Below are 16,191 nucleotides of genomic sequence, written 5' to 3'. Positions count from 1 at the left end.
TCGCTATTTCTTCTTAATTAAAACTTTTTTCTGATCTCATCTACTTGTTGTGTTGGCAATTGGTAGCAAAGAACTGCGTCCTTTTTCTTGTATGTAGCAGGCGTACATTTTAGTCATTTTAGCAAGTTATGTTAAGAACTTGACAGCTAAAACCAATGCTAGTCATTGTTAGCGAGCAGGATCTTGCAACATATCTATAGAGTTCAGTTCAACCAAACCAATAGGTTTGTAGATGAACCACAGTTCAGTTGCACATTCACACTTCACTCCAAACTTTCTCGGCTAACGAGCATGAAGTCTAAACAAAGAGCTAAAGCATGACTCAACAGTTTTGCACGGTACTGTTTCTGTCTGAATCTGCTTTTTTTACTCGGGTCGACTGATTTCAGCTCTAATCAAGCAGCAGCAGGAAAAGTCCCTTTACTCGGCCAATCAAGAACGTGATTTGCTGCTGTGCTCCGATGTAATCAGTGCAGCTGTGAGGTTTCTGAACGTCACTCAGGTTTTCTGTGGCTTGACGGCCGATCGCAGTCAGCGATCCGGGCCTGGCAGTGTGTCTGTGGTCTGTCTGTTAGTCCCTGCTGGAATGAGACAGCAGGGGCTGGAGGAAGGTACAGTATGAATGTAAGTGCCTGTTAACGGCGTCTACTGATAGACGCATCTGTTAGTCTCCTCATATGGATGTTCGAGTTTCAGAAACATGAAGCAGACTGAATGCATGCAGGGCGTTATCACTGAGAAAGGAGAACGACACATTAAACGTTGATATTTTGAGGGTCGCGTTGTCTAGCGGACAAAGATGGCTGCTGCTGCTTATTGACCGTCGCTGTGGAGACGTATTTGCAGCGGCATCTTGCAGAACAACCACCGAGGGCGCCTGCAGAGTCCAACTAATTCAATTAGTTCAGCTTGAATGTTATTTCGAATCCTATCTGGGCGCGCTGATTACTCCACGCTCCAGTTTTCATTTATTGAAAGTGACAACTTGCTTATGTAGGACACAAATCATGATGACGGAGAATATAAGATCAGTTTATGTGCCGTCCTCCTTCCTTAGTACGGCAAGCAGAAAAACCTGCAGTCTCATCGTTGGCTTCATTTTGACTGCTTGTATGTTTTTTTTATATGTATATGCTTTATATGCTTATACTGCCTCAGGTTGGTGTATCACAGCATTATGGAGGACTGTGCACATTCAAAATGAATGTAGCTTCAGAGAAAGTGCACGTCTGACTAAATCTCTGCAAGATGCTGTTTGAAGATGCTGCTTTTTTGCAAAAGCTTTAAAGTTTAATGCATGACTCAGAGGCACTTAGCTGTTTTTCTATCCTAATAGTGATGTAGATCCTTATGATGTATGTTTTTTATATATTTACATATATTTTGTGTCTTTATTTTAACATCATAAGAATATATTTTCCTAAGAATTTAATGGTATTCAAATTAGTTCAGTGAAGAGGCATGAATGTTAACCACTGTTATTTTTGTATTTTATGTTCACAACAGTTTGTTTTTGTTGTAACCTTTTGTCTTGAATAATGAAGATTTTTCCTACAGAGTTTAAGTGATGAATATAAATAATAATGTAACGAGTAGCGTGGTATCAAGTGCTCCGCCTGAAGCTAACAGCGGGTCTGGGTATAATTCAAACCAAAAGCTACTTTAGCTAATATCAGCTAACGGCTAATCAGAGTCAGACTCAGTTTAACAATTTAAAAGTCAAGCATATGGATATGCAAATATGTGAATTAAGGAACAAGCAGCTCAAGCTAAGAGCCAAGCTAAAAGCTATGCAAGTATTAAGCTAATAGCTACTCAAACTGAGAGTACTCCGCTAGAGCTAACAGCTACACAGGCTGAGCTGCTCCTTAAGCTAAAACTGAAGCTAACAGGTACTTTGGTTAAGCTGCTCAGATTGAGAGTCAAGCTAAAAGATGCTTAAGCTAGCAGAAAATGACAGATAAGCTAAGACTTAAGCTGCTGTAACAGACTAAGAGTCAAGCTAACTGCTAACAGCTAATAGCTATTTCATCTAGAAACTGCTAGTTGGGCTTAGAACAAACTAACAAGTTTGTCTAAAAATGCTAATTGCTCACAGCTAATAGCTAAATGATCTAAAACTTAAGATATTAGGAGCACAAGCTATAAACGAAGCTAATGAGGCTAAATAAAGCCAACAAAACTGAAACTAAAGCTGGGAATAGTGGATAGTCTTTTGATTGCACCATGTTACATTCTAAAGATTTACATCACTGTTGCCATTTCTCCTGCTGAGGCGCTTCCCGTCTTGAGCTTCAGCTTCACCTTTTGAAGCAGATCTTACTCAGAGGTGCACTCCTCTCTGAACGACTCAAACTGGCCTCACCTCGAAACGCAGCAGCCTCTGCAGCTGAGCGACGGTAACAGAGTAATGATCCGGCGGGAAACAGGCCGTTTATCTGGTGCATAAGTCCGTTCCTGGCTTGGTCTGATGGCTCCGCATGCCCAGCATGGCCGACACTGAGCGCAGCAGCGCCTCATCAGGGCTCCGCGCCGCCGGGCGGCTTCACCTGCTGCTGATGCTAAACCTGAAGAAGGGATGTGTCGTCACTAAGCTTTGATTTGTTGTTGTTTTTATCTTCTGAAGCCAAATGAACTCAGTAACATTTTATTTGAAGGGTTGTGCATAAAACCGACTCGACGCCGTCAGAAACATGGAGGAGTTTTTATAAATGTTTACAGATGAAGCGTCATTCGGTAAATAATGACACTTTTAATGCTAGTTTTAATTCATCTTTGCTCAGGACACTGTGATCTAATTTACTGAATGATGCAAAGATGACACTTCTAATGCAAGTTTTAATGCAACTTTGCTTTAATAGTGTCAGAATAATGCACTTTTAATTTATTTTAATGCATTTTTAAGTGGATATTTGGCAAATAATGACACTTTTAAAGCAAAGTTAACACTTTCAATGCAAGTTTTAATCCAGCTTTGCTTTTAAACTGTCATTATTTACCAAGCATTGTAAAGTTCACACTTTTAATGGACTTTTAATGCAAATTATAATGCAACTTTGTTTTGAAAGTGTCATAATTTACCAAATAAGGCAAAGTAACAGTTTCAATGCAATGCAACTTTGCTCTAAAATATAATTATTTACCGAGTATTTTATAGTTGACACTTTTAATCTAACTTTTACTGCAACTTTGCTCAGAAAATTGTGATCTTACTGACTGAAAGTTGATGCTTTTAATTCAGGTTTTAATGCAACTTTGCTGTAAAAGTAACATTATATACATAATATTGCAAAGTTGACACTTTTAATGGACTTTTAATTAAAATTTTAATGCAACTTTTCTTTATAATTATTATTTACCAACTGTTGTAAAGTTGACACTTTTAACTGACCCTAAATGCAACTTTTCTTGAAAAATTGTGATTTCATTGACTGAGTAATGCAAAGTCTTGTAATTCAAGTTTTAATGCAACTATATCTTAAAAATGTCTTTATTTACTGACCGACGGTTCATAAAAGCCGTAAACATTTATAGATACTCCTCCATATTTAAGAGGTCGTCATGTCAGCCTTGTGCTCCTCCTTCTAATAAAGCGTTTCCACTCTGCATTAATATTTACCAACATGAGGTCTCATCTTTCAACAGGAAAACAAACAGATTTTGTTCTTTTTTGCTTTCCGTACTGAGTGTGAAGCGGCGATCTCCTGAAGCTGAAACAGCCGAGTCATGTGACCTGATGAGAGACGATGCTCTGCAGGCCCAGTGCTGGCCGCCATCGATCTGTCCTGCTCTGTTTAATGTTTAATTATCATTATTACTCTATGTTTTCCTCCTTTATGACGCCCCTCCATCCATGAAGGCATGTTGAAATTCACACCACACTGCCCAGCCCCAAACTACCCACCACATTTTCTTTAACAACATCCATCTTAGAGCGCTTCTTTTTTGTTTATTTTTATTTACTTTTAGGATAAAATCCCATCTTACAGTTGGGTATTTAAACTGCTCCATATGAGGTTTAATTTGGTTAGGAACGTGGGTTTGCTGCTGCATTAGGGACCCATTCCACCTATCATGCTGCATCACATTCCCTTGTGTGTGGGGTGAATTTCCATTATACCGCTTCACGGTATAATGACTTTAAATGGGCTTCAGTTACTGACTTTTGTCGCTATTGTTTTCCCTTCGATATGCATCCAAAACTGTAGCTTCTCACTTTTTTATACCTGCCTGGCTTTGGATGTGGATGTTTGCTTTGCTAGCAGTTTTTAAATAAATATTCGCCACATTTTTATTATTTTTTAATAATTTTTTTAGTTCCCTTGGCTTTTGCTTAAGGATCTTGTATAAAGTAATAATCAGGTGGATGGAAATTTATTTTATTTTTCTTTTCTCCCCCCTATGCAGCCCTCTTCCTCTGTAGAGACTCAGGATGTAAGAATTCATTAATATGAGTTTATTTATTTGGTTTTGTTTATTTCTGCACACAAACCATGCAGTCACTGTGAGAGTAGCTGTGGGGCTCAGAGGGTGAGGGAGGGAGGCAGGGAGGGAGGGAGGAAGGCGCCGAAACGGCTGCAAAACTACTGAGAAGTTATTTCTTAAATAACTTTTCCACTTTGTTTTGAAAAGTAAATGAAACCATTCGCTAAGCTCCGATCGTAACGATGTGACGGTGCATTAGGGGCATCGTGGGTAGAAAAAGAGACAGGAGTACATTCCTGCCAAAAAACTCTAAAATCTTTACATTAGACTCAGAAATTTTCTAGAAAAAAATTGAAATTTTAGAGTTTCAAAAGTTTAAAATTTGCTACAAAAAATCTGAAATTGTAGGATTAATCTCAGAAATTTTACAGAAAAAAATTGGACATTTAGGAGTTTCAAAAGTTGAAAATTTGTTAGAAAAAAAATCAGAAATTTTGAGATCATTTTCAGAAATTATTTTTAAAAAAGCACGGATATTTTCAGAGTTTTAAAAAGTTGAACATTTTTGACTTTTCAAACTCAGAAATTTCCAAGTTTCTTTCTAGAAAATTTCTGAGATAAATCTAAAAATTTCCGAGTTTTTTTCTAGCAAATGTTTGACTTGTTAAACTCAAAACTTTTATTTTTTTCCTCGAAATTTTCTGAGATTAATCATAAAATTTCTAAGATTATTTTCTGGGAAAAAATTTTGAGTTGTCAAACTCAAAAAGTTTTGTTTTTTCTAGAAAATTTCTCAAGTTAATCTCAAAATTTCTAGCAGATTTTTGACTTTTCTAAATGAGAAATTTCCTTGTTTTATTTCTAGAAAATTTCTGAGTTTTTTGGCAAAAGTTTACTTGTTTTTATCCACGATGGCCCCAAAATGCTGTCATTTAATGTCATTTAATGTCATTTAATGTCGTATTGCACTGAATATGCAAAGTTTGCACAAACCTCAGAAGATGATCTGTTTTTGTGATGTAAAGAAATGAGACAATGTTGAGTCTGGAAATGTTCCTCAGAAATTAGGATAAATATCAATTAATGAGCTAAGATTGATCTTATTGACCAACTGATAATTAATTGATGAGAGGCCATTTTCTTAAAAAACTTTAATTTTCTTGTCTGAAAAGTGCCGACCATCTTTTCATGACCTGACTGGCTAAATATAAAATGCTGAATTAAAAAATAACTAATTTTAACATTATTTTGTATCAACTGTGTTAAATAATGACTTAATAAACAGGAAATTGTTGTTTTCTCACATTTTTAAACAAACATATTTATAGAATATGAAAGCTATATACCAGTGACGCGGCGCTGTGCCCCGCGCTGACTAACTGCATCATTACACCTAAAATAAATTTATTAATGTTGGGCAGCTGACTGGCTGAAAGAAAATGTTTGTTTTTGCCAAAGCAACACAAATCTGTTTTCTTCTTATGCTTCTAAATTACAAATTACTCACAACACTTGCAGTAAAGAACTTTTTTGATACTTTCTTTGGAAAGCTTTGAATCCATATTTACAGAATCTGTAAATAATTCAGAACGCCCCGAGTTCATGTTTTTATTGTCACATTTACAAAACAGCGCCACCTTTTGTTTGGAGGAACAAAACCAATGAGTTAATATTTTAACTTCAGGTTGTAAATATTAAGATGTTGTGTTACTGCAGGGGACAGTTCAAGTTAGGAGTCCATGAGTGAGTGTTAGCTTGGGAAAGTTTAAAGGACAATGATCCGAAGAATAATAACTAGTCCAAACAAAACTGGATTCAGATCCAATTTAGATGAGAGTTAAACTAAGTTTCCCAACAGGAGTCAGTCTGACAGATTAGGAGGTTGCTACCAATTCAAGATGTATCTCATTGATACCATTAAAGGCAATCAAGTATTAGTTGCATCAGAAATATCTTGATATTTTTTTACATCACAAAAACCCAGCAGTGCAAACTTTTCACATCCATCGTACCTCAATAGGTCATGTTTAGCGTTTCCGTCAACCCATCTCAAGGCTTCGATCAGTTGGGTGTTTCCAGGCAGCAGCCATTCATTTAGATGGTTTAAGTAAATATAAATATCACAATCACTGACATCTTTTCTAGTCATCACTCATCCCAGTGCATTTCCGAGGATGTTTGAGCACATTTTGGAGGACTACTCCACCATCCTGTGCAGTAAGCCCTAGAACAGACACACACCTAATAACAAGCTTTATCCCTTTCTTTCTTTCTCCCTCCTTTCACTTCTTTTTGTTTTTTTACTTTTTTAAATGCTCTAGTGTTTGTCCGACAAGATCCTTTCTAAAAACCGTAGACACTAAGGTGGGGTGTCGGGTGCTGGGTGTAGAGCGACTGGGTGAGACTGAGCGGCACAGTCGTCGCCCCGGCCGTAGCGCACGAATAATGTTTCTACATATATTCATTTTAGGATAGGAAAAGTGGTAGAGCAGAGCCCGACCCCAAAAAGAAAGCCTCTTTTAGGTCCATCAGTACCACCCTGGCTTCCAGCATCAAGAGACGTAGGTCCTCCAAAGACACGGTAAGGAGACGAAGGATCAACGACCTCCACTCCACGTTTCTCTCCTCCTCCTCTGTCTCTGGTTTCACCTCCTTCTCTCCTCCTCTGTCCTCTCTGCATACATCCCCCCACATCCGAACGAGTCCCATGTCCAGCCCACTCATTTCCACGCGACTCTGCGCAGCCTCTGCCAAGTGTCTGTCCCTTTTGCCATCGATCAGCCATCACCATGTAGGGTTTACCGCTCCGTTAGCGTCAACCAGCGAAAGATCCTAGGTCAGGGCGGCCGAGGTTAGCAGGGAGGAGAAAACAGAGACGCTTTATTTTGAAGGGCTGTGTGTAAGAGACTGACGTAAACTTCATGTTTACTGTTGTAAACATGAAGGAGACTTCAGGGGGTTTGACTGCTGTCGTTAATGTCAGACAGTAAATAATGACACTTTTAATGAAAAGTTGACTTGGTTTAAAATGTCTTTGTTACGACGACTCGACATTAACAAAGACAAAATTTATTTATGACAATTTGACATAAAGTCAAGTTGAATAAATAGGCAAAGTTCATAAGTACTTTGTAGACACCTTGCTGAAATATCGTAGGAATAATTAGATGAAAATTAAGCCACAAAGCTTTTTAAAGTTTGATAATCAATACTTGTTATAATATAGTTATAACAACTTGACATTAACCAAGACAAAGAATGTCTTTTGATAGCTTGATATCCAAAACAATAAATGTTTTTGTTGTCAACTTAACATTAACTGAGATATCATAATCTGTAATAAATATGTAATGTAATATTCACACATAAAGTTACAAAACCTTTTAGTTTGATAATCAGTACTTGTTATAACATATTTATAACAGATTATAATTTCTTGCTTAATGCCTGGTTGTCATAACAAAGACATTGTTGTCTTTATTATGATAAATGGACATTAACCAAGACATCATAATCTGTAATAAATATGTTATAAAAACCATGAACTTTCCATATTAATTCAAAAAGACTATCAATAAATGACAGTAATGTAATAACATATAAAGCTCCATAACTTTTTAAATTTGATAGTCAACACTTGTTATAACATATTTATGATAGATTATAATATCTTTGTTAATGTTTGGTTGTCAACAATAAATGTCTGTTATGACAACTTAATATTAACTAAGACATCATAATGTGTAATAAATATGTTATAACACTTATGAACTTTGCAAACTAATTCAAAAAGAGTAACAACAAATGACAGAGCAATGTAATATTAACCATAAAGCTACATAACATTATAAAGTTTGAGAATCAATACTTGTCATAACATACTTATGACAGATAATAATTTCTGTCATGTCAAGTTGTCATAACAAAGATGACAACGTTTAACGTTTTAAAGTTTGACAATCAATACTTGTTATAAAATAGTTATAATTTATTGTCAAGTTGTCATAAAGACAACTTAAACAATGACAACTTTTCATTAAAGGTGTCATCATTTACCGAATGACACTTAACGACAACAGTCATAAACGCTCATGAAGACTCGTTCATGTTTACGACAGTCTTCCATCTGTTTTATGCACACCCCTTCAAAATAAAGCGTCTCCTTAAAGCCTCCCGATAATCCGGGGTCTCTAGGGGTTTTTGGGGTCTTCAAGAGGACGAGGGCGACAAAAGCCAGCAAGCCGTGTTTTGTGTTGAGCTGCTGTTCCCTCCTAACCTGGTCTCGGTGTGGGTTATGGCAGTGGTTTTCCTGGTGGTGGCGCTGCAGTGTGTGATCCTGTCTGTTCATATGATTGTGTGGAGTCATTTTGACTGCTTGATCCTGTGTGTTTCCTCAGTTCCTTTGCAACCAACCCTGCACTTTCCTCAGTTTGGGTTTTGATTATGTTTTGTCGAGCATGCGCTGGTGTTCTGTAACTTTGGTTTCTTGTTGTTTTTGTTGTTTTTTTTCTTTCCAAACTCATGATCAAGGCAGTAGTGATGGCCAGGCTAAGAAGAAACCCAGCGTGTTGACTGACTTAACAACATGTCTATTTTCAGGATTACACTCATGGATTTTTATTGATAATCTTTTGATTTCTCATGTTTTCTTTGTCACAGTTCTTTATTTTCCTTGTGGTCTGAACTGTGCATGCCTCTTTCAGGTTGTATTTTCAGGTGAAGACGACTGTCTTCTTTTCTGTTTGAATTATTCTTCTTTTGTAATCATGCAACAAATTTTGAGAACTGTCAGACTCTCATTCTATCACAGGACAAGCATAATTATTTTTCTGCATATTCGCAGCGACTGCAGGTGTGTTTGAAATGTGAATGTCACTCAGTCACTATATTTTGTTCACAAAGTAGCATAGCTAGCAGGGCTACTTACACTTAACGTTTAGCAACCTTAGCAAAGTATCTTTTTCTCAGTGGGAACAAATGTTGTAGCTAGCGCTCCAGAATTAGCTAACAGGAGGACAACTTTACATTTCCAGATGATTGTTGTGCTTCTGCATTAGATTAATTGCCCAGACATTAGCGTAACATTAGCGTAAACATGCTAACATGACCTTTAGCTTGCAAAAGTTAGTTTTGGTTAACTCAGGTCACATTACTTTACGTTTTTCCCCCAATTAATCTGATACTCAGTGCCTCTACGCTACGATTATGATAAAAAGAAGGATTGTTGAGCTTTAATGTCTATTATTACTTAAGGTTCAACATGCTAGCATTAGCATTAACATGCTAACATTACACTTCTTAACAAATGCCATGTATAGCCTATCTACAACACATTTTCTGTGCCATAAACACATTTTTAATCCGTTATATCGCCTTTATGCCCAGATCTTCTGACACATTGGGTAAATTCTGGTCATGGATTTTTATAAATAAATAAATGGTCTCTTACAGAGCAAATATGTTTACAAATGTGGGAAAATCAATGTGTCTATTGTCAAAGATTGGGTGTATAACCAGTGAATTAAGCTGAACTGAGGTAAATTGTTTTGTAATTTTAATTGCAGAGTACATTTGATGTGTATTTAAAAGGTAGTTTGTCTGTTTTAGGTTGAAAATGCAGTCAGAGAGGGAACAGCAGGATTATCTTACATAAATTATTACAGATCATTAAAATACATATCTATGTTAGTCATTGTTCCTAAAACTTCAGATTTCACTGATCTAAACTCAGTGGTGCTGCTGATTGTTTTCTCGTTGGTTGTAGGTCAGAAAGAGGAACAGATTTTCCTCCTTTTTTGGGTTTTTGTTCATGAGTAAAAATAAAATACCTGTTCTGTTGTTGGTTGTTTTAAATTTAGATTATTCCACCAGACTGACCCAGACTCCCCACATGTTGGTCAAACATCCCACTGATTGCCAGAATAATTACTTTTACTCGCGCCAGCTGAAGCCACATGTTAAGCTTCATCTGATTACAGATGCAGCGCAACAAGTGGGAATGTACCGACATGTGGGAGCTTCAAAATGTTTGTCCACAACATTCATTCAGTGCATTAACAGTACAACAGTAAAGCACTGCACACTAGATTAAATAATGACTGATAACCTTTGATTGATTTTTAACCAGTCATTTAAGACTTGTTGTCTTTTAAATGATTGGTTAAAATGACTACTTTACTTTACATGTAGTTACATGCTAGCATTAACTACTAAAGTAGTTAATGCTAGCATGCTAATGTTCTGTTGACATAAGGGAACTTTAAAAATAACATCCTGCACCATGATATAAACTCTAGTGCCCTATAGTAGGTATAAAATACAGTTGAACATTAGTGGTACAACACTAACATCAATGCTGATGTTATATTTTGTAAATTTATTGCATCATATTCCAAAAAGGTGATATATTAATTTTATTTTTAACTAATCCTAATAAACTCTTCACAGGATACTTACTGTTCCATGTGACATTTTTTGGTTCAATGTTTTGGAGATAAAAGAAATTACACTTTAAATGTTGTGTTAGCATGCTAGCATTAGCATTACCACACTAGCACACTAGATTAGCTTAGCACAATTTTACACTTGGTAACATCTGTACAGTGTATTTAAAATGTGAAACATTTATAGTACTGTAGTAAAATGATAATTGAATATTAACATTAGCATGCTAACATTGCTGTTAATGTGCTAACATGGGTTAAGCCAGTTCCACTTACCCTTCTTAATAATGGATCCAGAACCTAAAAACACATTTACTGTAAAATAAAACACATTTCTAGTCAACTACATGGTAAAAAAGACAACTAAATTTTAGCATTAGCCTGCTAGCACTAGCATTGATGATATTATTTCATTAAACATGAATGCTTTACACTTAATTGTAAATTCAGGGCTCAGTTTCTGTAGTATCTACATTTAGTGTGCCAAGTAATAATAAAACAGTTGTTTGGCATTATCATGCTAATATTAGCATTTTAATGCTAATTTAGCTCCATGTTTGCTTAGACGGCTCTTCGTTAATCTGCACTTTAACTCATGAATTAAACTTTCTCTCTATTAGCAAGTATATTGTTCAACATAACAAATATTTAGTGAATTATATAGTAGATAATAATAAAAACAGCTTGTTTTTGCTAACATTAGCATTGACATGCTAACATTATGTCCTGTTTGATTGACTGATTTGCTTTATGATCTATTAGGACCAATAAAATGAACACTGGTTTTAACAGTAGATTGTTTTATGGCCTGCATAGCTGCTGAAAAGCTACAGTAATAATAATAATTTTAACGCGGTGTACAAGATGGACGACTCGCCTTGTGGTGCACTATATAGTGAATGAGTGGCTAATTCACCCAAAGCGTTTGCTTGACGCAGTGAGAGTTTCTGGTTTTCTGCATTTCTGTTACAGTTGAGCTGAAAATCGGTTTTCTGTGAGTTTGAGGAATTGAATGGAAAAAGTTTGAAGTGATGAAACGTTGACCCCGAGGTCACCTGACGCTGCTTCACCTCAACATTTATACTTATCTGAACATCTGCGGAGAAAAAGACAATAACCTGGAAGCGTTCGACTCTAACTTTGTACTTTGAGGTATTTATGAAGGCACATGTATCGTATATCAGCTACGTTCTTAAAAATGACTAAAATAGATTTAGTCTATTTTTAAAATCTGTTTTTCTGCTGCCAAAGTTTCCTTCTACTTGTTTTGTTAATTTGGGTTGTTTAAGGTTTGAAAGTTGGCTCTGGAGCCCTGATTGGGGGGAAAATGAGAAAATTAATGAAGATACGGATAAATTTAAATCTAAAGACCAACCATCTCCAGTCTTTGACCATTATTTTAATTTTATATCAATGTTCTTCTTTTTGATATTAATGGATATCAATGGACTTGCGTGTCAGTGTCCCTCACCCACATGCCACACCGCTCCTCTCTTCCTCTGCAAGCATGCCGACTCCTTTACCTGTCCTAGCTGTAGTTACCGTAGCAACAGTGTGTAGACTGTCCTCTGGAGTAAGCAGCTTTTTAAGCCTTACCTGTGCTTGTGATGTCAGTAAAATGTCTTACTTTGACTGGTCCACTTGACGTCGTTAAAAACGCCCTCAAGGGAGTGAAAGGTATACGGAGAGCAAACGGGGCCGTAAGCTGTTTGACGATGAGGAACATCCAGAACTGATTCCTGGTGGTTAGAAAATGATCAGAACTGTGCAAAAGTCTTCAGTCAGCTCTGTAGATGTTATTGTAGCCGTTTAAAGTCGGCTTGGTCAGTCGGATTTCAGGTTTTCTTTGGCCTTTGGTTGCTTTTTCATGAAAACGTTTTCATTTTTGTCTAAGTTACGTCCTCTGATGTACAAATGTTTAGGTTCTTTTTCACTAAAAGCCAGTAAAGATAAGGAGGAAATTCTAAAAAATACAAACATACACTGCAAAAACACAAAATGTTACCAAGTATTTTTGGTTTAGTTTTTAGTGCAAATATTATAGTAAACTTGAAATTAGACAAAACTAGTTTACAGGTAACTCTAAGCCAATGAATCCTTAATATTGATAAAAAATGATGTTTCTGTGTTTAAGCATTTTAATTTGAGCAGGACTTGTTTCATTTGGTTCAATATTTATAATATTAATTATTTCTGGTGGTTCAAATATCTTTTTTTTTAATAAAGTTATTAAATGTGGGAATTTTTCTTCTTTGTTAAATTATTGTTTTGCTTTTGGATGACACTGCAAAAACACAAAATCTTACCAAGTAATTTTGTGTTGTTTCTAGTGCAAATATATTAAGCTTGAATTAAGACGAAACTAACTTACAAGTAACATTTTTGGTACAATGCAGGAGCTTGTTTTAAGTCAATTATTCCTTAATATTAATGGAAAGTTCTAGTTTCACTGGCAGATTATTTTTATTTGTAAGAAAACAGTTTTCCTACATTATAAGTGGAAAAAATCTGCTAATGGAATTAATATTTTTAATTTATATTAGGAATTATTGGTATATATTTTGCTGAAAAGCTACCGAAACTATTTCATTGAATCAGAATCCATAATTCTCAGCTTTTCAATTGAAAAAGTTGCCAAATTCAGAAAAAAAAAATCATCCAAGTTCTCCAAAAAAAGCCTGAAAACGTTCAATCAGGCGTAGAAAGTCTCTGTTTGCACAGTGCTGCCCACCATCTGGTCTGGATGTTGCTCTTCCTGTTAGCATGTTAGCATCATAAGCTCAGGCGCTCCAGAGTTTTGGCTCTGTTAGCTGCAGGTAAGCTAAGCAACGTAAGCAGCTTGAATAGGATAACTACCGATGAGACGGGCACACCTTCCCTCACTCACTTCTCCAGTTTAACAAAAATACGTTTCCGGAACAACGAATGAGACGATTGGGATTACAGTTGACTTTATGTTTGGCGGACATGTTTTTCGATACTTTTTTTTGTTCTAAAACGAGACAAAATTCAGCAGAAAACAGTTTCGTTACCCACTTGACGACGGGAAATTGTTTCCCCTCTCAGCTCTTTGTGATGCCGCAAAATAAGAGCGGCGAAGGAAGGACGAGACGCAGAGTCTGACGCAACGGCACGTTGAAATCTGACGATAATTAAACTGCTCCCCCTAAACCCGAGTGAAGTTTGGCCGCCAACAACTTCTTCAAATCCAATAAAACTGGCATCAAATGTTTGTGCTGCAAAGATTAGCTTGTGCTGCAAAGATTAGCTTGTGCTGCTATCGTTTTGGAGATATTAATAAATGTTTCCAAAGGTCATGGAAGGTCAACCAGCCCACCCACTTTCTTCAAATCTAATAAAACTGGTGTCAATCAACTTGACAAGCTCAACTATTTTTGTGCTGCAAAATGTTTTGTTTGTGCTACTTTTTTTGAGACAATGTAAATAAAAATTTAAAGACCAACCACCGCCACATTATCCAAATCTAACGTTTGGTTTTATTTTTGCAGCACAAACGAAGCCGAGTTGATTGTTGGCTTCATTTGTGCTGCAATTTTTTTTATTTGTGCCGCAGTTGTTTTCAAGATATTAATAAATATTTCCAAAGGTCATGAAAGGTCAACCAGCCCACTCACCTTCTTCAAATCAAACAAAATTGATGACAATCAACTCGGCCAGGTTTGTGCTGCAACATTTTTTTGTTTGTGCTGCTTTTTCTTTGAAGATATTGATGAATTTTTAGGTCTGCCAGCGCTACATTACCCAAATGTAACAAAACAGGTGTCAGTTCATTTCATTTGCTGCTTTTGCTCTGAAGTTATAGGTGATGATGAGCTCTGGAAACGTTTTTATGAATATCTTTGAAATGATGGCGCCACAAACGGGACATTTTTTACACCAGTTTTGTCAGATTAAAGGAGGCGTGATGGGCCAAACTTCACTCAGGTTCCTCCTAAGCTGCAAAAATTAGAGACTTTGCCTTTCCTGCAACAATCCAGAGAAAAACAACAAATGTGTTTAGGAGAAATGAATTCTTATTTGTGTTTTAAAAGATAGATGCTGCGTTAAACTTGCTGCTGTCCAGCCTCTCGTCTCCTCCCGTCTAACGGCTCTCAGCTCAAATCCAACAGCTAGAATGATGAGATCAAGTTTCAGTGCTTTGTAAAAGTATTTACACCCCTCTGTGATATTATGTATATCAGATTGGAGCTTTATGAGGGAGACCAACACAAAGCAGCATCATTTCAATTCAGAAGGAAAATAAGGTTTGGTTTTAAAACAGTTTTCCAAAATTAGAAAATTGTGGCGTAACTGAAAGGATCTGTAAAAATCTAATTTTTTGGTTGAATATTTTTGTTTTTGTCCCCATGGAAACGGCGACAGCAGGCTGATCTTATGTGCTGTGGTTTGTAAAAACAGATTGAAAAAGTTATTAGTTTGTGGCCTCGCATTGTGAAAAGTGTTGGGTGTTCTGCTGTGTCATGACTGGGGGCGTTACTTTTTAATTTATTATTTTCTAAATTATTACCAACCGTGTGTCTGTGAATTAAGGCATAATGCGCCATGAGTGCCACCTAGTGGTGAAATTATGAATCAGAAAGTTTTGTTTTAGGTTTCAAACATCAACAGCAAAATGAGAGAAAATGATTTTATTTGGTTTTTGGTGCGACATTCAGTGGTGTGTATGTGGAAACCACTGCAAAACCAATGGCAACTAAAAAACACGGGAGTAGAAAAGAGACAGTTTGTTTTACTTTGGGGTATCAAAGTCAAAGGGGTGGGATATTAATTCATGCCACATTTTTCTGGTTTTATTCGTAAAGAAAAGTCAATATGGCTTCTTTCTATGATGGCGTATCAGGTCCATTGTAGATAGAAAAAAGGAGTGAATTTCGGCCAAAGAATTCTGAAATTTTGAGAATAAGCTCAGAAATTTTCTAGAAAAACACATTGAAATTTCTCAATTTTAAGTCAAAAAAATTACTAGGAAATTAATCCGAAATTTTTAGATTAATTTCAGAAATTTTCTAGAAAAAAATTTGAAATTTATGAGTTTGAAAAGTTGAATTTCTTTTATTTTTATAAAGTAACCTAAAATGAAATTTGAATTTGAAAATTTGCTAGAAAAAAACATTTGAAATGTTGAGATGAATCTAAAGAAAGAATACAGATATATATATATATATATATATATATATATATATATATATATATATATATATATATATATATATATATATATATATATATATATATGAGTATAAAAAAAAAAAAAAATTTGACTTTAAACTCTCACATATTTCTAGAATATCTCAAAAATAAA

The 16,191-nt window shown here is 35.9% G+C and overlaps 1 protein-coding gene and 1 long non-coding RNA gene across 15 annotated transcripts in view; both read left to right on the top strand.

Annotated features, from left to right (window-relative positions):
• The window catches only part of LOC106937144 (glutamate receptor ionotropic, NMDA 1), a 52,158-nt gene that overhangs the window by 32,095 nt on the left and 3,872 nt on the right, over positions 1 to 16,191 (top strand). For 6 of the 14 annotated variants that reach the window (XM_015018502.1, XM_015018501.1, XM_015018498.1 and 3 more), the window contains 2 exons: positions 4,408 to 4,434; positions 6,896 to 7,006. The exons of 4 other annotated variants lie outside the window; for them this stretch is intronic. In XM_015018502.1, coding sequence (XP_014873988.1) covers positions 4,408 to 4,434; positions 6,896 to 7,006 — 138 coding nt within the window. The remainder of the gene's footprint in view (positions 1 to 4,407; positions 4,435 to 6,895; positions 7,007 to 16,191) is intronic. 4 more of the 14 variants (XM_015018505.1, XM_015018503.1, XM_015018506.1 and 1 more) reach the window with 2 other exon arrangements.
• Positions 10,546 to 12,811, top strand: LOC106937146 (uncharacterized). Its single transcript, XR_001422327.1, has 2 exons — positions 10,546 to 10,613; positions 10,644 to 12,811. It is a non-coding gene; the product is annotated as an uncharacterized LOC106937146 (long non-coding RNA).

The sequence above is a fragment of the Poecilia latipinna genome, unplaced genomic scaffold (genome assembly GCF_001443285.1).
Source record: "Poecilia latipinna isolate Pla-1442-1.1 unplaced genomic scaffold, P_latipinna-1.0 Scaffold2285, whole genome shotgun sequence".
NCBI lineage: Eukaryota > Metazoa > Chordata > Actinopteri > Cyprinodontiformes > Poeciliidae > Poecilia > Poecilia latipinna.
The sequence above is the reverse complement of the archived record's forward strand: the minus strand, read 5'-3'. Positions and strand labels throughout refer to the sequence as shown.